General features: G+C 36.3%; 1 protein-coding gene across 6 annotated transcripts; it reads right to left on the bottom strand.

The window, feature by feature from the left end:
- Positions 1 to 381: 381 nt before the first annotated feature.
- On the bottom strand, positions 382 to 17,425 carry SALL3 (spalt like transcription factor 3). 6 transcript variants are annotated; one of them, XM_072152369.1, is made up of 4 exons: positions 16,615 to 17,425; positions 4,453 to 7,383; positions 3,896 to 4,236; positions 382 to 1,684 (listed from the first exon to the last, which is right to left on the bottom strand). In XM_072152369.1, exons 1-4 carry the CDS (start codon positions 16,697 to 16,699, stop codon positions 1,253 to 1,255), a joined length of 3,789 nt encoding a protein of 1,262 aa, XP_072008470.1. In that variant the 5' UTR covers positions 16,700 to 17,425; the 3' UTR covers positions 382 to 1,252. The 6 variants fall into 6 exon arrangements, with proteins under 6 accessions (XP_072008470.1, XP_072008472.1, XP_072008469.1 ...); XM_072152371.1 differs by having other exon boundaries at positions 4,453 to 7,380; XM_072152368.1 differs by lacking the exon at positions 16,615 to 17,425 and adding an exon at positions 15,657 to 15,969.
- Between the last annotated feature and the right edge of the window lie 7,676 nt (positions 17,426 to 25,101).

Raw genomic sequence — 25,101 nt, 5'->3', positions numbered from 1 at the left:
TGTCACTTATAACTGCTGTATCAAAAAAAGGAAAAATATGAACATTGACAATATGTGTTATGTGTTTTAATTATTAATAATATTTTTTTAATTGATGCACCTTATAGGGAGAATCACAATTAAGGAAGTAAAATATTATTACTATTACACACAGTAATTTTGTTGAAATGCTCGTCTTTCATTAATATGTACCGTCCTGCATAGGCCAAACAATTTTCATCTGGCTGTTTTTCTACAGAACAGAAAATTCTTTATTTAATTCCATTTTTTGTTTTACCTTATGTAACTTTGACCCAATAAACTTTAGTTCATTTACAAATATCCCCACATACAAAATACCAAAAGTGCAAAATTATAAATTAATAATTTGCCAGCACAATATACAAACATTACCTTTTATTGTACAGTGAAGTTAACATGAAGATTGTTTTTATTCACAGCTTCCTATCGTGAATACTTTAGAGTGAAAAAGTTTTGACTGTGAGTGGTGTTCCAACCATCAAACTAATTTTCCATACATTTTCTCTTTTATATTCAATGACTGTCCACATAGCAGCTACAAATATTTAAATAAAAGGATTTGTTACAGACAGTTACTCGCACATGTATAGCATGCTATCGTCCAAATAAAATGTCACAATTTTGGCTGCATTGGAATAAACATCACTGGATTATAGCAAACAAAACTTGCTAAGAAAAAGGTCACAAATTCAGATGTATCTTGCTGTACAAAATTTCATTGAAGAATAGGGCTGTTTTTTTAATCTTGAGTACCCGCATAAAGTTATTATAAATATTACAGACAAGGATAACTGTAATAATACACAGCATTTGGGAATACTAAACTGAGATTATTTAGTACTGTATTAGAATCTTTACAGACTTCAAGTTTATATCTAATTTAAACAACGCCAGCAATTATTTTGGACAAAGAAGTCATTCTTACAGAAGTTGAATAATTTCTTATAAGACACAAACAGCTTTTGGGTTCCCGCGTCCTTTTGTTTTCCAACGCACTTTGAATAATGTTTATACAGGAAAAGGTCTATTCCAGTCAGTTTAACTGCTGAAAGTACCATGCACATTCTTGAAAATACATCTCTTCAGCATCCACAGGTCTCTGCTATGGGAGGGGGCAGTAGGTATATGGATTAGGTCACTGTGATAAGTTCAAAAAAACCTGTACAACAAATAGTACAACACTTGAGGAATGAAGTCTTTGATAGTTTTGTTTTTGTATTTCTAATTGCACTCAGTTTATGCCAATTTCCTTGTTTTCCTCAATAAACCTTGTGAATGGCCGATTTACAATAGAATCAGAGCCCACTTTGTCCATACTAATAATAGGGGGGCTGCTACCAGTAAGTGTTCTGTCCATCCCACTGGACATGTTGCTTAAAGGTGGAATCGCACTTCCACCTAAACTGACTGGGAGCTGGGGGATGCCTCCATTCTGTATAACAGAAATTTCATTGTTTTTCATAGCCAGTCCATTTGTGATAGCAGCAGCATACTGATTCCAAAAACTGGGGTCGACATTCATTGCTCGAGCTGCCAAATCTTTCTGAAACATTTCAGAAAACTTCAGTGCATCTCCTCCTAGCAAAGCCATGGGGTTTTCCACAGAAAGTCTACGACCACGTCTTGCTGGGGCATTATTCCACATGTGAGTCCCCATATGAACCTATGCGTAAAAAAACAAAAAACAAAGCACATAGGCTTTAGTATATTTATTGTATGGAATGTAACATAAAGGAAATCAATTAATAAGTTAAGATACTTAGCAAACAATATTGAAGCAAAAACATTAATTTAGTCAGATGATGCAATTGCCAAATATACGTCTCTATCAAATACCAGAAGGATTTTTACCTAGGATATTTCTATTTTAAAACCTACAAAAATATCATACTGCCCCTTATTTCGCAAACAATAGTACATTTAGATGAATATGTTGATATTTGTATATGAAATTCAAATTTTATATTTGACCAGTTAATTAATTGTGCCCTAATGATATTTTTATTCTGTCCACGATTATTCGATTTATATCTTTAGTTTGAATAACAAAAACTAGCACTGGCAATTCTTCTAAAATGCCTCTGTGAGGTCTGCAATTACGGATTGCAGGTGCACAAAATAACAAAGCCAAGCAATAACTATGTCTACCACAGGCATTCCTCTACATAGGTATATTGTGAAACAAGAAAACATACAGTAGAAAGCAGCACAAACAATCATCATTTTTGATAGGAAAAAAAACTCTTTTTCAAAATCTCCAGCATAATAAAGCAAGTAATGCCATGGCTTGTTCAATATCCAGATGGTGAGAAAACCTGCCTCATACCTAGAGGGAGTTGGCAGCAGTGATGAACTCTGTGTATCTAAATCCTATAAATATTGTATGCATCAATGGTAAAAAATCATATTTTAACATTTTTTCATCTGTCTACCAGACACTTATTTGAGATCTTTTCCTTTAGGATAAATGTTACTTTTAGACTTTTCAAAGCAAAGACAAAAAAGGGAGCCACCTTAAAAGGAGCAATGGTATATGACTATAAACTGCTCTTTTTATTTAAATAGCTAAACAATTGTTATTGACGGTCATTATTCATACCCCAAAAATGTACTTTAAACTTTGTAGACTCATTTGTAAAAGCCTCTTTGAACTAATATCTATTAGAAAGGGGGTAACAGCTTCAGTCAATTAGGTGCTCACGGAATGTTAGGATTCCAGACTCTAGGGGAGATTATATTTGCCAATTATTCCTAATGGAAGAGTCTCCAAGCTGCATAATGATTCCACGCAGATAAAACCAAAAAAATATTTTGGATATGACTATGAGTTAACACACACAATGATATAGCACATTTAGTCTACTTATTCAATAAAACATAGTAGACATTGTGCTTAGAAGAATCAAAAAGTCAAACGATTAAATCCTACAAAAAATAGCGCTCAGTCAAAAACAACAATTCAGAATCACTCTCCTGTACAAGAGAAAAAATGTTACTTTGACCAAAGCTTTTATTTAAAAAAAGATGTAAACTACAGACACGGTCACTGTAAGAAAGAAAATATGATATTTTTGTTAGATCCAGCTATAAAGATCTTTGTGCACTTCATAGCATAGCTCTTGATTCAGTGATCATAATTCCCATGCTTTATGTTTACAAAATAGAACTGTTATTTTCATTGACAAAAATGAGAAGCACAGGATATACAGCACATAGCTGTGATTTTCAGCAATAAACACAAACAAAACAAAATTTTCTTTCTTACTCTGTGACAAAAAATATCATTTTTGGGAAAGCCTACTAATGTCACATACACAATTATAATAAACATCAGTGCTATATGAAATAACTATAAAGTGCTTACGATTAGAAAAGTAATACATATGTTAAATGTGCCTCTGGGAAGGGGGGTTTATTGAAGCAGAATTTTTCACATATTATGGACTGGAGGATTTAAATCATTGTCATAACAAAACTGCTGTACTTTATATAATTAACCTTCAACTGTTTCACCTACTTGTTTGGAAAGTCTTAATTTCATAGGAGGTGTGAATGTATTCACAGGGACCTAGTAAACTGCAAAGTTTACAAAACTAAATTGAAATTACAGCTGCATACGGTTTATAGTTTATATTAATGACTGTTCAAGGACTCATCTGCAGCATGTGCCTACCGAGTTCTCATATGTTCAAAGCATTTGGGCACAAGTATGCCTTTTCTCTCTTGGCAGTCTTGAGAACATGCAATGTCATTTGCTTTATGAAATCATTTAAACTATACAAATTCTTTGAACTTTATAAATGTAATTGACTGACAGCTCTTTTCACCAAATCCTTATGTTTTCTTTTGTATGACTGTAGAGAGTTCACCTTACCTTAAGATTCCCTTTTGTGGTAAATGCTCTACCACAGATTGTGCAACCAAATGGCTTTTCACCAGTATGAGTGCGTTCATGTATCTGTAGTGCACTTGCTGAAGAGAAGGTCTTCCCACACGAGTGACAGTTGTGTTGCTTGGGAGTTCGTCGTGGAGGGGGTGCCAGCATAGGAGTGATGCCTGGACTCATCGCTGTCTGTGGTGCAGCAGGAACCTGGATTCCAGCTGGAAGGTGAGGACCTTCACCCAATGAGATCGGCTTGGGGTGACCATTCACTTCCATTTTGATCATGGCAGGCGCTGTGCTGGTGACCAGGCTAGTAGTAGTTTGGCTGGGACCTAGAGTAAAGTTGGGTTCAAATAACTGAGATGGGAGCTCTTTCAATTTGTGTGTCAGTAAGTGTTGTTTTAAATTACCCATAGTGGAACACCCACGATTGCAGACTGTACAAATAAATGGCCGTTCTTTAGTATGGCTGCGGTAGTGAATTTCCAATGCACTTTTGCAAGCAAAAGGCTTGTCACAGATATTACAAACAGTACTTTTAAACTTACCACGTTCTCTGCTCAGGAACAGCAGGCTAAAAGGGGCCTCTTCTTTGATGATTGGTCTCACAGGATTGGTGGATGTCAGATCCAGTGCACCTTCATTTTCTGGGGCAGGCAAGGGACTGTCAGGCTTTTCTGTTTTAAGCTGTAGTTCTGGTGGCTCTTCTTGATTAGATGCATGGGGAGATTTTGATCTTATGCTTTCGCTATGACTATGTGCAGGTGACAAAACCTGCATGGATGAAGTCTCAGACATTGCAGGACTCCCTGCACTTTGGCTCTCAAGATCTCCTGCAGCAGATGAAGAATCATTGCTTAACCGATCACTTTCCCCTGATCCATTTTCTAAGGTTTTTAGGCCAATAAATTGTTGTGTACTCATAACAGAGTCAATCATTTTCATCTGATTTTCTAGAGCAGCAATACTTGAAATGACAGTGGGAGGTGAGGAAGGTGATGACTCGGAGTATGGTATTAAAGGCTTAGAAGAGTCATTTGCTGTGTCTTTCATATCTAGTTCATCATCCATAGAATTATCATCAAAATCGTCATCATAATTACTCAGTGTATCAAGATTCTTTTCATCATAGAGCTCAGAGTCCATTGCATCTTGGAAGCCCTCAGGTAAAGGGGTATTTGGAATCTGTCCACCCATATGCATACGGATATGTTGCTGTAGGACCACAGCATTGGTAAACTTTTTCTGACAAATTGGACAGGAATGCTGAACTCTTAATGGAGGCTTTGCCCGATGCACACCAAAATGTGTTTTTAAATTCCCCTTAGTAGTAAAAGCACGTCCACAAATTTTGCATTTAAATGGTCTCTCTCCTGTATGGGTTCTGTAATGCATCTTAAGAGCACTCTGACAACTAAGCACTCGATGACAAATGACACATTGATTTGGATCTGTCATTTTTTTATCAATGTTCTCAACTAGTTGTTGCAATTTTGATGTTTCCGATGTTTGCATAGACTCAAGAAGACCACCAAATGGAAATTTTGCTTTGAACTGGTCAGGCATAGATGGAAGCGCTGGATTTGGGAGGCTTGTTGATATAGTGGTGTCTGTTAGTGTGGGAATAGCTGTTGTCACAGGGGAAGATATCTGTCCAGTTGAATTCTGTTCGGTGGTTCTCGGGACTATTGGAGGGAGGGCAATTGGTTCTGTTTTTGGAATAGTGGTTGTGGCTGTTTGAGCAGATTGTGGAGATTCTGCAGATGTTACCATGCATGGCTCAGTATGATTAATGCTTGGAGACAAAGAGTTGCATTCACTTGATGCAGGAGATGGCCTTTGAGGTGATCTATTCATTGGGGTAATGCTTGGTGAATCACCATAGCTGTTAACACCTGGTATTGTGGGGGGAAGTTGCAACCCAATAGATGTTGGAATTGTTGGTAATACTGGCTTGCTATCTAACCATGTTGTTACTGGCTTTTCGGGAGGAAGAGACATTCCATATGGGATTCCAGAACTAGTGGGGACATTGTCAAGATATTCTGGAACAGGATAAGGATTCATCTGAATATGGGGGTACTTTTCTTTATGTCTCTGAAAATGAACTTTTAAATTGCCTTTTGTGGAAAATCGATTTCCGCATATATTACATTTAAAAGGCCTTTCACCTGTATGAGAGCGCAAGTGGATCTGTAAAGCACTATCACTCCCAAAGACCTTGGCACAAAATCTGCATTTATGTTTAAAAAATGGGTCCTCAGAGGTGGACTTGGTCTCAAACACTGATACATTGGGTGGCTTTCCCTTACGATGTTTCATAAGTGCAGAAAGGGGGTCTAATGCATTAGCTGTTGCAGCTATGCTTACAAGTGGATTAGGGAAGATCACACTACTTGAAGAACTCTGAGGTAGAAGAGGGCTTGGCAAACTGGAAGGTGAGGTGAGGATATTTCCATGTCCAATGGATGGAGGAGTAGATGAGCTCTGAGGATGAGTAGTACTGGTTGTTGTATTGGGCACAGGACTAGGGGTCACACTACTTGATTTAACATTACTTGATAAGGGTATGTTTGTGTCTGTAGGTGTACAAGGGATAGGACATGGGATATTTGGGGTACTTGCCCCAGAGGCAGGCTGTGATGTATGTTGAGGATTTTCAAATGATGGTTGATTGTTATTTACTGATCCTGCAAGAGTGGGTGGAACTACAGGTGTTAACTGAAGGCTTTGATGTGCAGTAAAGCTCTGCAGCTGACTGGGTGTTGGAATTGGAGGATTTTGTGCTGGAACTGAAGAGGTCAATGGAGGACGTAGTGGCTGGCGGTTCATCAGTGCAACCTGACTTCGTATTTGTTCAATGAGTTGCAGCTGATGGATCTGTTGTTGTTGCAGTGCCATCAATTGCTCCAGAATCATTGGAATTGCCATAGCTGTTGCTGCAGTTGCAGCACCTGTGCCACCTATGCACCGTGCATTCTGTGAAAACTGTGCAACTGCCACTTTTGTACTTTGAAGAGTCTCTAATGTAACATTAGTGTTTGGCATGTTGTAATTAGTTATGGAAGATGGGTCAGGTATCTGAGGTAGAGGAGTAGAAGTGTTTGAGGCTTCTTGATTTGGAAAATGTTTTTCTTCAATGGTTTCAACCTCCATTGGTTCCTCTTCCTTTTCTGTTTCTTTTATATCACCGGTTTCATTATTTTCTGACTGGGCAGCTTCCTCTGCAGTCTCACTCTCTGCGTGATCACTCGAAGAGCTTGCAGGAGATGGCTCGGGAAACTCTTCAGTGGCTGGAGCTCCTACATCATCATTTACAATCAGCACAAGAGGGTTTTTAGTGCAAGTTTTCTTGTGCTCTAAGAAGTCAGTCCATTTGAAGAATTCAGCACAGCATTTTTCACAAACATTGGTCTCCTCACTTCCACTTCGGCTTTCATTCCCGCTATCCCCATCATCTGGTCCTTCCCCGGGTACTGCTAAAAGCAAATGAAAAGACTGCATAAGCTATTAAGCTGAAAGATAAAGTACTCTACATTTGAAAATTTTGCACGAGTAAAATCAATACTTTTTATTTTGTACAAATTACCCCACTTCAACAATTTTCTATGACTTCTTTTACCTAGATAATATTTTTCTTTGCACAATCCATCAAATTATGAAGCTCTATCAATTGTGGATACTGCTTCTTAATGAAATTCCATAGAAGCCATTGATTTCCAATATTTTCATACAATTCACAGCAGCCTTGTCTGTTGGGTACAAATCAAGCTTTTGATGGGCTCATTAGGATTCCCCTTTAGCATCAAGCTTCCTAATTTCCAGCAAAATTATAGATGCCTTTGCCAGTTCAGTTAACATTGCTAAACTAATCTGTAACCTTTCAAACTTGAAGCAGTGCCTAAGCTAACAAGCTGACATACACACCCTGATATGCACCTATTGTCCGAGACGTATTAGATTTATGTAATTTTATACAATAGATCAATCAGTTTATATTTACTTTTGAAGATATTTCTGTGAAGGTAACTATTAAAAGAACTAAAAGTACTGTTACTGTTAGCTATCATTTAAGTAGGGTAACTAGTAGTAGATCTGCTTGTGCTCTTTTGTACTTAACGTGGCAAAGGCATAATATCTTAATTACATTAACCTTCGGCCTAAACACTAAGAACTTTTAAAGACATATTGTCAGTCTTAAAATAAAATCAAAGTATCTATATGCAAACTGCTTCCCTAGCTGTAAATGGATATATGCTAAACATTTGATGTGAATTGTATTTTCACTGCTAAAAAGAAATAATACCTGACACTTAACTGCTACTCTTCTACAAAAATAATTGATGCTGTCAAATGCCATATTTCGTTAGCAGGAAACTAAAATTACATGTTATTCCGACACAGCATCGAGTTCACAGATTTGTGAACAAACTAAGAATTACATATTTAAACTACATTTCTACTGACATGTTTAAACATAAGTATGCTGCCGTCAGACACACGTTTTGTACCTATTTTCATCTATTCTTATAGAAAGGCTCTGTAAATTATATGCTTGTGCCATTGTAGAAAACCCACTAATTGGTTACACATGTTTAATTACTGTTGTAGGCAGTCACTTCCTCTGACTTGCGTTACCCTCTTGTGCTGAATAACAAGCATGTTTAATGAACAGAATTCTAATTCACACCTGATCAAATAAATAGCTGTGCTGGAATGAGAAATGAACATATAAAAAACATTTATAGTATTCAAAAAACTGCTTGGGAGGAATGCAAACTCTTCGCTCAGTAACTTCATATTCCTTTCCAGTACAGAGATAGTCTTTTGACATAGTGGCACAGATGTTTAAATCTTCCACTGTAAACGCAATATTATGTACATGAAATATAAAAAGTCAAACTATAATGTTCTACGAGTCAATACTATTTAAAATCTTTACAAATTTCAAAATTTTACAGCTTTTATGAAAACAATAACATCTATTAATATATATGTATATCTATCTATTTATATATATACACTTAAATGTATACACTTTTATATAATTATTCGTTAAATTCGTTACACCTTTATTAGGGATCTTGTAGATATTACCCAAATAATGTGATTTTTTTTATGTACAAAATTAAAAATATTTTTCTGGCTTACAAATATTATATTAATTTCTTTTTTTTAAATAGAATAGTAAAGCAATTTTTACTATAAAAGAATAAACAAATTTACAGTTATAAATATTCAATCTTAAAGATTATTTAAAAACTATAAAAATGTAACAACGTACATAATATTTAATATATTGGACAAACTTTTAAAGATATGTAGTCTACTAGAATTTTCTGTTTGCACATTAAATGTATTATCACATTTGTGTAAAAATCTATCCCAAATGCTCTGATCAAATATTTTTTGTGATAGTGGCAAATAAAATATGCAAAATAATAATGTATGTATTTTTTTTCATATAATTTAGTTTTGGTTTTGATATGATTATATTTTTTTCCATGATACAGCTAAAAAATGCACACATTTTAGCTGAATATCCCACCAATATATCTTAGGTGCAAACTCTTTTACTACTACATTTGGATCCCTTACACAGTGATGTTCCGTGCAGCAATGAGAGCAGCTGTGGTGCACTTTTTTTTTTAATCAAACACACTATCAGATTCAGAATCGGTCACTGAGAATTGGCTTTTTTACAGCAGTTTAAAAATGTTTCTCTTCAAGTGGTTTCCTGTAGAATTGGATGAATTAACACTGCCCTGATTGTTTTGATTTTTAATGTATTCTGGTGAAACAGTAGTGTTCTGAATCACCTCAATGAATGTGCACACATAAACCATCAGATGTAAACATTATTTGCTTCTAAATATCAATATCACTAACTGCTAAACAAGTGGAAAATAAATGCCCCTTACATATAGAACAATTACTTAGTAAGATATATAGATAGATATTGAACAAACAGTAAAGTCATACCATGGCGTAACTGCGATGTACCAATCAGATACTAAATAAAATTTTAAAAAATATGGAATTTAAAAAAAAATTAAAACAAAACTACTAAAAAAACTGAGCTAAAAAGGATACCAATGTGTTTTAAAGTACAGTTTTATACAGAAAACAGAAACCCTATAGAAGGCTTTTCCAGAAATGACACAATTAATTAGGAACCCATCTATATGTAAAAAGCATGTTACGTTCCCAAGCAGGCAGCTCCGATTGAGGGAAGCTATTTAAATGACATCTTTCACTGCACTTGAAATGCAATTTTGTTTGACCTGTAACTTTAAGAGGAGTAAAGAAGGTCTCGGCCAATACAGATATTAAGGTTTTCTCTATTCCCCATTAAGTTAAGTAAAATTTGAGTAAGTGAGAAGTGTCACACACACCAAAGACACTATGCTTAGTAGGCCTGTTTAATATTTAATTGCTTCTCCTGTCCTTAATGGACTTTCAAAATAATGGCTGAAACAGAAGTATCAGATCTATGCTGAACATCATTTAGTTAAAAGATGCATTTTTTCGTAAATTTTTTTACCACATGTATGTAGGAAACTACAATCTCCTGCAAATCATTTTCTGAACAAGACCACACAGAGAGGATAGCAGTTAGAATCATAGAACGGGCCTAATGTAGTATAATGAATGCTAATAGTCAATGTAAGGCAGCCTATTCTTTGTTGCATTCTCCTGAACTATTTAAATAAATATTGTCCATTCTAATAATGAACAATGTTCAACGTTACAATTAATCACCTTTAAAGTGTATAATGTTTATCGCTATATATCTATTTCTCTATATATCTAAAAAAATGTGTTTGGAATAAATTCACTTGTTTTTTCATTTAATACATGGAATGCTGCTGTATTCTTTGTATCTATCTATCAGTTATCTATCTAGCATCTATCTATTTATCTATCTATCTATCTATCTATCTATCTATCTATCTTTAGGTCTGACCTATTGTATTTACACCTTTCCCTTCTGATATATACTACACATTATATGTAGAGGGTGGAGTGCAAACTATCTTATCTAAAAAGTGTACTTTATTCATTTTATGTTAAATTATTACCATTACCTTATTTGTTCCACCAGATTGTCAGCAATTTTAAGATGATGATACAATTTCATCTATTTATAATCTATATAACATCCTACGTAATATGCTATAGTTCCTAGCAGGGTAAGCTGAATAAAAATATAACATTTTTAAATAGTCATGTAAGTTATAATATTTTATTTGAATTAGCTTGTTTTGTGGATGTCTATATGAACAGAACAGCCCATATCCCAACAAAGTGCATAGCTATATAGTTTTCTGCTGAAACGTCCATGAACAGAATCTGGATTTCAGCATGTGCTCGGGATAATCTTTCAGCCCATTACCTCTTTCTTTACATAACACAGACTGTAGGTGTATCATCTCCAGGGTATATAATTGAATACATGAAAATATATGTCTTATGCTAAAAAGTGGTTCTCCTTTTTCTGAACTGATTCTACTGAATTCTAGGAAACTGTTTGAGAACATTTTGTTTTCTTGCAAATGAATTCTTTTTAACTCTTTATGATGGCTGTGATTCCCATAAAAGAAGATGAATTATCGCATACAGAGCCCAAGCTGTGAAACAGGAGGAGACAAATAGAGACCCCTACTGTGTTCAACAATGTAGTTGAAATTCCAGACTCAATAGAAATTTTTGCCCTCTTTCAAACACCACAATTGCTGTCAACATGACAGTGAACAGTGGAGGGCACTATTGCTATGCACAACGTTATAGGCCTAGCATATTTAGATTAATCTATTCAGTGGCCTAAATCTCAGAATTTGTTAAGTAACAGCCACCTGTGGCATAGTCACCAAATGTCTTCTTGTCTTTCTTTCCCTTCTTTTTAGTTTTGCAATCATGAAGGCATTTCATGAACTACTTAAACAGTCTGTTTAGGGACTGCCTTAACATCTCCAGTATCATTAGAAATTATGCAGATTATGGAAAATTTGGTTATCCACTTTAGTAATAATTTCACTTAGTTGTTATAATGTGGTCAAGTGAGGGTGAAAGTGATAAAAAAATATTTTTAATAAAAATCCATGGTATATACTAGTATGGTATTACATTTCAAAAACATCAATCAGTTCATTTGAAACTAAAATCCAAGAAATAAATCATAAACTAGAATTGGATGTAAGGTTTAAAGAAAATGCAAAATTTTGTGTTGTGCCATTTTTCAATCTCTTTTTTATGTTGTCATCAGATATATAAAATAAATATTTTCATTTAAAGCTTATTACTTATGACAATACCTTCAGGGAACACAATATAGTAGATAGAGCTTCGGGCTCCCTATTAAATTAGACTCTGAATAATTTTAATTAAATACAGTATGTCATGTAATTTACTCAGAAGGGGTGGGGGGAACTATGTACATAGCTCATGGTTTTTCAAGATCACTAGAAATGAGTAATCAAAACCAATGGATTCTATGAGGCTATCAGTTTGCATGCATTACATTGCAAATGTTACATTTATTTCTCGATGAATAATGAGAAAAAACTCATTCATATTTGAATAAATAACAAATTAAATTCCAGTTTGTAAAGATAAAAAAAATCTACTATGTAGAAATGAAACATTATATATATATATATATATATATATATATATATGTATATATATATATATATATATATATATATATATATATATATATATCCATGTTATGTAATTGATCACTAATCATGTAAGCTACATCTATTGTACACTTTTTGGGCCCTGGTAAAATAATATTAATTAATTTATCTTGTCAGAGGCGTATACCTGACTAGGTCTACATATGTATTCAGCAGCAGTTGAAACATACTATATAGCATGTAGCAAGGGCTCTAGGTAACACTCAATTCTAGTGTTAACACTTATCACAACTGAAGCAACCATGCTGCCAAGGTCAACTGCACAGATGTACTAATTGTATTATGAGCTTGACATCTAGTGGCCACCCCTGGCAGGGCAAAACAGGCAAAGGTTAAATCAGCCAGCCTTGTCAAAGCACTTCTAAACACCCACCCTCAGGGACAAGCCATTGGAAACCTGTTGGCACTTCATGCAGTCCCACCTTTTCAATGTCACTAAACAAAATGAATCTCTAGTGTATGCTGGGCATTAGTGCTTAGAAATAAGACACTAATAGGCTGTCTTAAAAGAATTTTTAAACAGTAGTGGGGTAAGAGAACAAAAAATTCTCTGTTATGTCATATGATTATAAAAGATTTATTGAAAGCAGAAAAGCAGAAATACGGAAAAATATAGTACATCTATATTAATTCATGCAAAAAACATGTAACCACAATTTTTGGTACATCTACTATGAGTTTTTATAATGGGCCTCTACTTAAAGTTTATTAAAAAAATATTATCAAACTAATATTAAAAACATTAAATAATTGTTGAAATATATATTTAAAGCAAATATTGCTGCTTATTTTTTTTTTCTTTTCTTTTTTTTAATCTTGCCTCAGAGCGTAAGTTCAATTGGAAAATTAAGTATCCTTCTGGTCATCTAAGATCAATAGGGGAATATAGAGGAATTAGCCGAATATGAAGAAACCTAACCCATCTTTTGCAGCGTTCTCTTATACTAAATACAAAAATAACCACTTGTTTTACAAATTTGTTGTAGTTAACGGTCTACTTTTTGTCCTCTGTACTAGCCAGTTAAACCACACCACTCATCTATAAACAATCACTCTTGTGAAAGTTTTTTTTTAGGTTGAAGACTATAGCATCTCATTGTTATTCAGCATTCATCAGAGCCTTTAAGAATTATGCTTGATTCAAGCTGCAACATATAGAGAGCATTCCGATATTCAAGGCTGGCTTCATTTTCCAACTTTAAAACCCTAGTTATGTACTAAAAGGCAAAAAAAGTGCTGTTCACACTTCTGAGCCTCACCGCATTACATTCGCATTTGTATAATAAAATGTTGACATGCTAGCTAAGTGATTTTATATATATATATAAATTTTATTTTATCCATATTTGACATTTCAAAATTCTAAACTGCTAATTTCAATGACAACTAGTTAAGCCAAACTTACAATAAAATGTCCTTTTCTCAGATCCTATTTAACTCAATAAATTATCTTTAGATCTAAGGTCAATCGTAATAAACCGTTTACACCACTGTAGACAAATCAAAATTGTTTTATTATTAAAAAAAAGGTGTCATTATTGTAATTATTACACATGTTAGTTAACATTAAATAAATATTAAATTAAATAAAAAGAAATTATCTATATATACATATGCTTCTTATATCTTTAATCTCTACAGATGGACAGTTATGAGAGGCATAACTTATCTGTAGATAAAAAATGAATATTAGCACATTGTACAAATTGTTGTCAGTGTAATTATTTGATTTGTAACAATCTTAAGTAAGTGGATTCAATATCTAAAACTGAAATTTAAACATAGACGTATTATTGTATTAAGCAAGAGATCAAATATCTCTCCTTTGAAAAATTATTAATAGTATTTTCTGGATTTTACAACCATCCCACGGAGTTTATTTGTTGGGTAATGGAAATACCTTTCTATTGTAAAGTGTGATGTTTTAACAGATTGAATGTTTTTCAGTAAGTCTTGTTCTTTCACAGTGCAGTTATTGGTTGCAGAATTATATGGATAGTTTAATTTTTTTGGGTTACACTGAAAGGAGATTTGAAGCCATTCAGAGCCTCAATAAGCAGGCTTCAAAAAATCCTCGCTGGGCTGCAATGTAGCCTCTTTGATGGAAAGGCTGTCTTTCTCATTCCGAAGAAATAAATCCATTCATTTGATCGTGTAGTCATTGAGTGCAATACAAAACAAACCAAGTGTAAGAAATGCTAAGTGATGAAGTAAACAAAAAAACATTTCCATGACAAAAACCTCCTTTTGCCCTAATCTACAGACCATATGCAAGCGTTTCTTTTCGCATATCTCCTTCTCTAATCTCTAGTGACACAGCTACATAGATAAAACTCACAGTTAGCCATAAAAACAGCTCCCAAGAAAGATACTTTCTTCCCAAATCCAGGAAACTCTTCTGAAGGGCTTCTTACAATGCCTTCTTCTTTTTAATGAAATAAAAGGGAGCATCTGGGATTCTCAGCCTCAAAGGACATGCACCGAGCAAGGCCTGTCCTCCTCAACACCTCTCCTCTATCATTAGTGAGCATGATACGGCTACTTGGAGGCAGAAAGCCCACCAGATTATCTCTTCTCATGTTAGGACCCGCTGCCCTGACCAGCCACAAAAACTCATCCGCTCAGGAAACTTCATCAAATCTATCTGGAAAGTTTTACACTAGTATGCTTCTCCACAGCTGCTAAGAATAATATCAGTAAATAAAATAAATTATTTTTTTTTTTCAAATATAGGAGGCTTGAGTAAAGAAAAATAGAAAGAGAAATTAAATTGGTTATTCCTATTGATAACACAATAAAAAGATTTGGTAGCAGAATAAAATGTAAAGAAACCCCCAAGGGTAATGGGTAAGTATTTCCGCCTGTGTGGATAATCTTAGAAAACAAAAATAGGAGTTCCTGGGTCATCAGTACATACAGGAGCTCCATGTGTCCTCTATGGGATAAACTACTGTTTCCCAATCCCCACCTCCCGCTGTCCCTTGTAACCTTTTAAGCACATGCAGCAGTGTAGCTCCCAAAACAAGCCCCTGTCCAAGGGGTCCCCTCACCTTTGGCTGAACCTGGGAGCAGCTCCCCATCAGAAAGGGCAGGGGCAGGCATGGAGTGCCCCTCTTCTTGTGTGTGTGTCTGAGACATCAAGAGAATGCACAATGTTTCCGGAAAGGCTTTCACAAGCCTCGATCTTTCTCCATCCCCAAAACAAGATCAGCAGAGCCCCCTCCTCCTCCTCCCTTCTCTATTCCCCCAGTAGTTGCAGGGAAGGACACAGACTGGGATGGTACAAGCTCCTGCTGATCACTGTAACTTTCCCTCTCTCTTGTATCCCATGTACTTCAACAAGGAGAGGTCACTTACACCTATTGTAGAGGGCAATACCCCCTGCCACCAGCACACAAGCCCTGTACATCCCAATAACACCAGGCAGAGTCCTCCCTGCAGCCACTCTGCTCTGCACTATTGTCTGCTCTGCAGGTGCAAAATCCTGGTCAAGCTCCAAGCTTTAGAAAGATTGTCAATATCACTCCCCAAACTCATAAAAATACTTTTCGATTCTCACAAATGCTGGAATGTCCTGAGGCAATAAACACACCAGAGATGCACAGATGTAGCAGAGCTGAATTTGTCACTGAGTTGTTTCCTTTGTGTATCCTGATAGATCTGGGTTAAAATAACTTGACAGGTTCATAAGACAGTCGTATGAAAATCCACTGATAAGACATCCAGATATCACAAAGAGTTTTTCCAAATACCAGTCTTAAAGTATTATAAAGTATTGTCATGGAGAATGTCACATGTACATCAACTTATAAAGTCCTAATAATGTTATATTAGTAATGATATTAATACTATTAATATATTTAATTGTAGTTACTTATGGTATCTTAAGTGTGACTACTAATGCTATTCAGTAGAATGAATACTTGTACTCTTGTCAAAAGCTGCACAAGTGGGAGAAAAAGTGAATTTTAGAAAATAATAGGTAAGGACCCCTGTCCCGTCACTCACCGTTGCTGTCAGTGATCACCTCAGTGTTGCCGATGTCCTCGTCCGATTTCAGGTGCTGGGGCTTGGCTTGCTTACGACGAGACATGCTGCTACTGCTGCTGGGAGCTGGGACTCGTCGCTGCTATTTTGCAGATACATCAGTGGCAAATAAAAAAAAAAATAGTTCACAAATAGCCGAGTTGGAAAATGAGGGGAATGAGCCGATACCGGTGTGGATCACAGTGCGCATGTGCCTGTATAATGGTGAATAATACACAGCGATTATCTGCTGGGGGGGGGGCGGGGGATGAGGGATGGGCTCCGGCAATTAGCTGCTGTCTCTCCTCCCGAACGCACACACAGGCAGGAAGGTCACATCCTCGCTAGGTCCTGGGCACACGCCGTGTTTGTGTGACCCCTGGTGTCCTTTGTGGTGTCTGTTGTGTCTTCCAGAGATGTGAGGAAACTTTGTGGCCGTGCACTTCTGCTCTGCCTTCCCGCCCCTTCTCCTCACTGTGGTGTCCCTAATCCATGTACACGACCTTGTGCTCACATCCCCTGCACTCCTCTCTCCGTTACTCTGCCTTGTCTCCCGGACTAGCAGGAGACTATCGCAGGCTGGATGGCGTCCACCGATCACATTGTGCCGATCATGTTGTATTTATGTATGGATTTAGGTGGATGAGTAATTGATTGGTCCCCTGGGGCACAGGATAGAGGGGTGGGGTTCTGGGGACTTGTAATAATCAATGTGATAAAGATGACAGCCTGGGGCTCTGCAGAGTTGTGTGCAGACTTTCCTCAGCTGCGAGATGCTGCGTCCCGTCCCTGGCTGCACTGCCTTCTCTCTGGACCCTGGGAGCAGCACATTAGACTCTCACACAGCTGCCAGGGAGGGGGTGGGTCCTGATGGGCTCTGCTGTGGGTGGTGGAGGAGATGGGAGGGAAGCCAGGTTAGAAGAGGAAAGTGCAGCACTTGTACATGTGTCACCCTCCCTCTCCCTCACACGTTCTATTGAGAGTGGGTGTTAGAGGATTTCCCAGCAGCTAATATGGAGCATGTGCAGCCAGACACTAGACATCAGGTAGCAGCATCTCACACACTCTGATCCCCGGCCTGGCATGTACCGCGCTCTGCTCTTTATCTCTTCCTCACTTTACTGGCACTGCTCACAGCTGCCAGCCTTGTAACTCTATCAGGGAGAGAGCATCCACAGTTATCCTCTCCCGTCTTGTCCACTACTGCTCTTCTCAACATCTCTTACTACTACTAATATTTACTACAACTTTTCTCCAGTCCCTGCACATTACCATTAACTACAGAACTCTTCTTTACCCACAATCCTCTACAGTTGCATATAGACAAGCAACAGAAAAAAATAAAACAATACAAAAACTCCTTACATGTCCATGTTAACAATTGATTAGTAGATTGTAAGCTCTTGTGAACAGGGCCCTCATTCCAATGGTTCCATCTGCCTTTGTTATTGCTCTGTAACATCTTATTTTGCCTGTATATGTCCCCATGATCCGTAAAATGCTGCAGAGCATATTCCACTATATAAATGAAATGTATTTATTTTATTAATTCTTTGACTATTAGGCCTTATATTCACTTATAACACATCCACAATACTTTCAGATTTCATTAATATCTTTTCTGTTCCCTTTCCACAATGTTATCTTATTGAGTATAGCTTTCAATTCCTTAAAATAATTACGAACAGTATAAAGGTGTGTTTTTCCCTGGTAAAAGCCCACTCCTGTGGAGACATCCAGAGGAGATGCATCACTGTAATGGCCACAGTGCACCAAAACTAATTTTATTCTTCATGTAACATCTCATTGTTATAGCCAAAACTATTCAGATGTTCTATAGTCCTTGATCTATTTCTTAAAATTCTTTATCCAACAAACAGTATTATAGCTGAATCATTAAGTGAAATATGCTCTAGGTATTGAAAGAGTTAAAGATCATGTCCTTATCTGTCTGAGGTGGAGGAATCTCACAAAACTTTCAGATACACTGCTTTCTACAGGAGAAAGAAGCAGATAATCAAGTCAGAAAATGAAGCATATTGCAAAGTTTATTATTATTACATGCTTTATTTATTTCTGCAATAAAAACTAGCTTTTAAGATTTAGATACATTTTAAGCGCTTATAAGTATATCATGAAGACAAGCAGATCACAAGCTTGACTGCTGACCAATCATCTGTACTTCACATGCTTTATCATGCAATCTATCATTAATATTGACATTTTTATAATCATAAGTGATTGACACGACCTTATAGAAGCATTCCTAGCACTGTAATATTCTGTCACATGACCAGCTATCAGCTTCACTAACTGACACAGTGGGAGGGATTTATCAGAAGTGTCTCAGAGTAGAACTGTTCTACTTGCACATGGAAACCAATCACAGATCAGCTTTTTTCCCACCGCTGTCTATAAAATAAAACCTGAGCTCTGATTGGTTTCTATGTGCAACTTAAACAGTTTAACCTCAGACACTTCTGATAAATTTCCCCCAGTGTATTATGTGTGGACAGGAAGTCAGTTCCTCTGCTCATTCCTAACAGACTGATCGAGGAACAAATAGGGAAGCTGACTCCATATTGTCACAAAAGTTGGAGAACCTCATTGGTGGTCATGTGACACATTAGGAAGTGCTCCTTAAAATGTAAATGTATTATGAGTATATCTAGCCATTAAACAATCACTATACAAGAAACCATCTCAATTTACACTTCATTAGGTCTGAATATCATATAATTTACCACCTGTTATCAGTTCATTAGATTAACTACTCATAGCGGTAACATGCTCTACATGCTAACTGATACATGATACTATGCAACCTTATATGCACATACAGCCCTGGCTTTCTAAATGATTATCCAAAAAAACATCATTACAAATGCAATGGAATATCAATAAAAATATTTCCCTTTCTCTGGTCTGCGTATGTGCTTTAGTTACCTTTAACATTTATTGCAAATATTTCTAAATTCTTTTTTAGGTTTCATTTGTACAGAACCAAGGGACAATGTGAAAGGCATACAAAGTGTAGAATTACAGCATATATAAGGTCTAATTGTAAAGTCCTCTTTTTAATGCTCACTACTATTGATTTCTCTTTTCAGAAACCAATATCAATTTTTGCATATCAAGGAATAGGGATGTACCAAATTTGTAGCTGGAAATAAATTGTTGAAGAAAAGAACAGAAACAAAGAATGAAGTGTGTAACATTATTTTCCAGGACATTCTGAGAACAATTAATTCCATTGCTTCTCAGCATTCCTGTTATTCTATCTAGTCCTCATGCAGAATCTTAACCCCTTAGGGTCAAATGTAGTTTTTAGGGCCTTTAGGACCACAAAAAAAAATTAGGGGTGTTTAATCTCCACAATCCAGAGAAAACTGCAATCTATTGCAATTTCATTTCACCATGGGTCTGTTGTGATATTTTTTATATTTTTATTTTATACTCTTCTGCTTGCATGTGTCCTTTGATAGCTGTGTATGTAATGTATTCGTAGTTTTGGGAATTAGTAATAAACAGGTTATATTACTGTGTATGTGTTTTACTAAATAAAATGGATTAGTTCATGGCACTAAAAGGGTTAATTGCGTGTATTAAGAGTTTGCAGCTACCCTGCAGTTGGTGGTCATGTGGGCACACTGACAATGCCTGCACATTTACCTTGTAATTCTAATACCTTGGTAAACATTACATACTTGAGACCCGGGACTCATATACTAATATGCCACATTAAGGGTGTAATGGATGTCTCCTACTAGTTTTCTAGTCCCCTTTGTGGATGTCATGCAGGCCACACTGAACTTTCTGCAGATATTTGTCAACATTGGTCCTATCAAGTGTCTTTACAGGATGAGTGCACGAAGGAATTAGCATCTCAGCTTTCTCACAGCTGTGCATGGTACTACTACCACCACTCTAGGCTATCTGCACACGTGGTGTAATGGCTCCAGAATTTACCCCAGCAGTAATTCCGCAGCTATTCCGCAGGCATCAGGAAATTGACAAAATTGGCAGAATAGTTTCTAATACATTTATACTGACATTTTGTCCCAAGAGGGGGCGGAGCTCAACCTTTGCATTGAAAAGTTGATTTCCGCACAAATAAAATGACATGCTGTGGATCATAAATCAGCAAGGGAAAACCCACCATAGGAAATAGCGCAGTGGAAACCTCTTAAGCATTGTAATTGGTGACTAAACTAAATAGGATAGGGTGGCTTATGCCTTGCAGCACTGGGGTCCTGGGTTCAAGTCTCAGGGTCAACATCTGCAAAGAGTTTGTATGTTCTCTCCGTGTTCGCGTGGGTTTCCTCCGGGTACTCCGGTTTCCTCCTACACTCCAAAACAAACTGGTAGGTTAATTCGATTGTGAGCCCCATGGGGACAGGGACTGATTTGGCAAGCTCTGTGCAGCGCTGCGTAATCTGTGTGCACTATATAAATAATAGAATTATTATTAAGGGTTAAACTATTATAAATGTCTTCAGATCAAGTGTGATAACATGTTTCCCTGAAACTAAGACACCCCCTGAAAATAAGGCCTAGTGCCAATTTTTTTCAAGCTTAGAAATATAAAACCTTCCCTGAAAATAAGACCCAGCGGCGGTCATGGCTACAGTTTCCCCCATGCCATATATTAGTATTAGTAGATGAGTTACTGCAAGAGGCTGTGACATGGGGGAAGAAGTCATGGGATAAAATCAATGACTGTTGCGCTACCATAGATTGTTGTACATGGAAATAACGTCACAAGACTTTCTTGATGGAATTCCGATGTTTATGCTGATGTTTTTGATAACATGACTACAGTATATTAATAAATGTTCATTTTTTTGTTCAACTATAAATGTAAATTCTTGTTCATGTAAAAATAAGATGTCCCTGTAAAATAAGACCTTTGCAACTTTTTAAAGTTGGATAAAATCAGCATACCCTAGCAGTGCTATGTATCTTTCTAAATTTGCTATTGTGATAAATGTCTGATTTTTTTTTGGTCTCTGTTTTGCGGGTTTTTTGATTTTTATTTTTTTGCGGCGTATATGGAACTAAGCATGGGGTCAGTTGTACTTCAAAAGTCTCCAATTTGCACCTTAAAAGTCTTAAAAACTAAAGAACCAGCAAAAATAAGAGAAAAAAAGTAGATCAAAATAAAGATACATTTTCTGTCCCATGGGCAGCACGGTGGCTGAGTGGGTAGAACTTCTGCCTTGCAGCACTATTGTCCTGGGTTCACCCAGGTCAACATTTGCAAAGAGTTTGTATGTTCTCTCCTTGTTTGCGTGGGTTTCCTCCAGGTCCACCAGTTTCCTCCCACACTCCAAAACATACAGGTAGGATGTTTAGATTGTGAGGCCCATGGGGACAGGCAAGCTCTGTGCAGCACTACGTAATCTGTGTGCACTATATAAATAAAGAATTATTAATGCATACTGATTGCATCTCTTCTCTAGCTAAGTGTTGCATACACACCAAGTAAAATAAGATGTGATTCCTGTCCAGGTAATCTTCCTTCATTGTTATATGACAGTTTTAATGTCCACATGGCGGTCCACATGCCCCTTATACTGTAGGAAGTATTGGGGCAGCTTCTTATTGTTCTGCAGCCATGCAGCTCAGTTGTCCATTCTGACACCTTTCTATTTCCAGCATTAAGGACTGAAGCACACATTAGAATGGATGCACATGGCTGCACTGCTTGCAATATTTTTTAATGGATCAGTCCCCATGGCCATTATTCTATCTGTGCAGCCTATGCTTTAACAAGTAGAAGATCTACTAGACAGAACCTTTTTTCACAAAGCCAGCAAATTGGCCATGAAAAACTGAAAAAAGTAAATTTTTTTAATACACAATTACTGTATCATTAGTGTGCAGGTAGTCTTGCTCAGCAATTTGTAATACACTAGCTCATCTGTGAGATGAGATCAGACAGCCCCTTTGGTACCCCCTAAAGACACCAGTAAGCCTTTTTAATTCTGGCACAGGTGCATGGCTGTCCTATATTATATCACTTTTGGTAGATACTAATGGCTGTAGAACTTGTTGTATCCTACAAACCTGTTATTTTGACAATGCACTGACCTGATCATAACATGGCCCTTGTCCAAATTGCTTAGATCCTTAGCATGCTCCTTTTTCCTGCTTCCAATCCTTACAAACTGACAGTTCAATTGCTGACTAATATATCCCACCCCTTGACAGATGCCATTTGAATGAGATAGTTAATGTTATTCACTTCTCTTGACAGTAGTTTTAATGTTAAGGCTGATTATAGTTGTAATATATATATATATATGTTTCTCTATTTATTCATATTTATTTATAGCCTGTGTGTGTGTAATATATATATATATATATATATATATATATATATATATATATTTAGACCCTGAACAAATCACACCTTCCTATTCCCTTTTTTTATAATAAACACATATTATGTTACAGTACTAAAAGGGTTAACTGCGTGAAGGTGTGGTGGACAAATCGTAGGGTGGGGGACGTTTTTTTAATTGACTTACATGCCAAAAATCAATCTAAGTATGTCAGGATTTAATGTACATTCAGCACATTAAAGTTCCACATACCCCCTTATATTTAATGTCAGCAAATAGCCCATCATCAGATTACCTGCATGTACAGCCACGCCCAGAATGAACATCATATTAATAATGATAACAATTATAATAATAATAATAATAATTTCAATAATTACTATCACTTGCATAATTCCCATTTCAATTGAAATATATATATATATATATATATATATATATATATATATATATATATATATTATACTACTTGCAGGGATCAGCTACATTGTGACACTTGTAGATAGGAGTTAAATTACTCTTAATTCGTCCATGATCTCCCATTGTTTTGTTATGGAGGCGAGGGCACGATATTATTTTTCTGCATAATATTCTATGTATTTCTTTCAGGTGTAATTAGGGATTCGCTGCGCTTGGTGCCGGTGCGGTAGATCGTGTACTCTGCAGCTCTGGTGTGAGGTGGCATTGTACACCCAGTCCGTGCTGCGCCCGCCGCTATCACAACTGTGCCAGCTGCTGCCAACTTTTTACACTGCATCCATAGTAATATTATTATAAGAGCAGCTGCCACTGTCAGGATAAATGCCTGCTCTACCACAGGCTGCCCCAATAGCAGGTCACATGTCAATTACAAAGATGTTCCATTATTGTCTACAAACGATGCCCCATGCTGTGCCCCAGAAACACGCTGGCAGCAGCTAAAACTTTCCTGCGATCTGATCAGCTCAACCTGTCATGGAAACTGAACAAATCGGGCGAGGAAAGCGACACAGAAATATATCAACAATGTAGATGTAAATTATTAATACTTTTATTATAGTATTATCAATAAAATACACACACATATATATATATATATATATATATATATATATATATATATATATATATATATAAAATGGAGAGAGTATGAGAGTACGAGCAGTTTGTCTATTATTTCATTGCAATAAGTAGGATTACATAAGTACGATTAACATTTTACATATTCATTTTTTCTCTAATTTTCTCTGATTTACGCTCATTACAGCATTTCCTATTTCTATTTTTTGACAGATACCCATAGATCTCGTTTTCGGTTATTTTGGAGATGAGTAGTGTCTGGCACATGACTCTTTCTCTTCTGTCCTGCTACTGAGCAGGTTCGGAGATAATGTTACTTAATCACTGGTTAAAGACTGCTGATAGATTGTCCCAAAGTGTCCTGGAAGTTAAGGGAAGAATAAAGGGATCCAGCTAATGAAGTCAGAGGTTACAAGAATTGTTTAGATACTACTCCGAGGTGTGATGTACACTGAGAGGGATTAACTCGTTCCCTACAATAGGGGAGGGGGGGGGGGGGTGCTGCACACAAGACAAGGGGGTGGCTCACCCAAATCATCCTAGATAGATGGATACAATTTTTTAAATAAATATATATATATATATATATATATATATATATATATATATATATCATATAAAAACGTATATATATATATATATATAAATATATATATATATATATATATATATATATATATATATATATTGTATTGTTCTTGAAGGTAGCTAATAAATTAATGTTACATATTATTAACACTAGTTTGTATTAACCCTCGGCTGCACTCTTGGTTCACTGTTTTTTATATTACATTTCTGAGATTCTTGTTACAGTTATTTAATATTACACATGGTAATGTATCACTGTACTAGGTGGTAAGCTGGGCATTGTGCCTCATTAGCTAGCTGTCAGCATGTTTACCCTGCAGTGGCATGAATCTATGGATAGCTTATTTCTATTTTGCGCTGCCCCTGCTCCACTTGGGCATAGAAATAGACAGGGGGGGCTATGCAGCCATTGTCTCAGCATAGCTGTCCAAGCTACAGACAAGTGGCCCTTGTGTTAGGCAGATTATTATTAGCT

The sequence above is a fragment of the Engystomops pustulosus genome, chromosome 5, assembly GCF_040894005.1.
Source record: "Engystomops pustulosus chromosome 5, aEngPut4.maternal, whole genome shotgun sequence".
NCBI classification, from domain to species: domain Eukaryota; kingdom Metazoa; phylum Chordata; class Amphibia; order Anura; family Leptodactylidae; genus Engystomops; species Engystomops pustulosus.
Note: the sequence above shows the minus strand (reverse complement) of the source record. Positions and strands in the feature narration are given on the sequence as shown.

Bases quoted from the DNA above. Each gene is read 5' to 3' on its own strand.
- SALL3 (XM_072152368.1), bottom strand. From the start codon at position 15,744: ATGTCTCAGACACACACACAAGAAGAGGGGCACTCCATGCCTGCCCCT. The intron at 4,237-4,452 runs GTAAGTTTAAAA...ACTTTACTCTAG, and splicing joins GTTCCTGAGCAGAGAACGTG to GTCCCAGCCAAACTACTACT. The intron at 1,685-3,895 runs GTAAGGTGAACT...TTTTACGCATAG, and splicing joins CCACAAAAGGGAATCTTAAG to GTTCATATGGGGACTCACAT.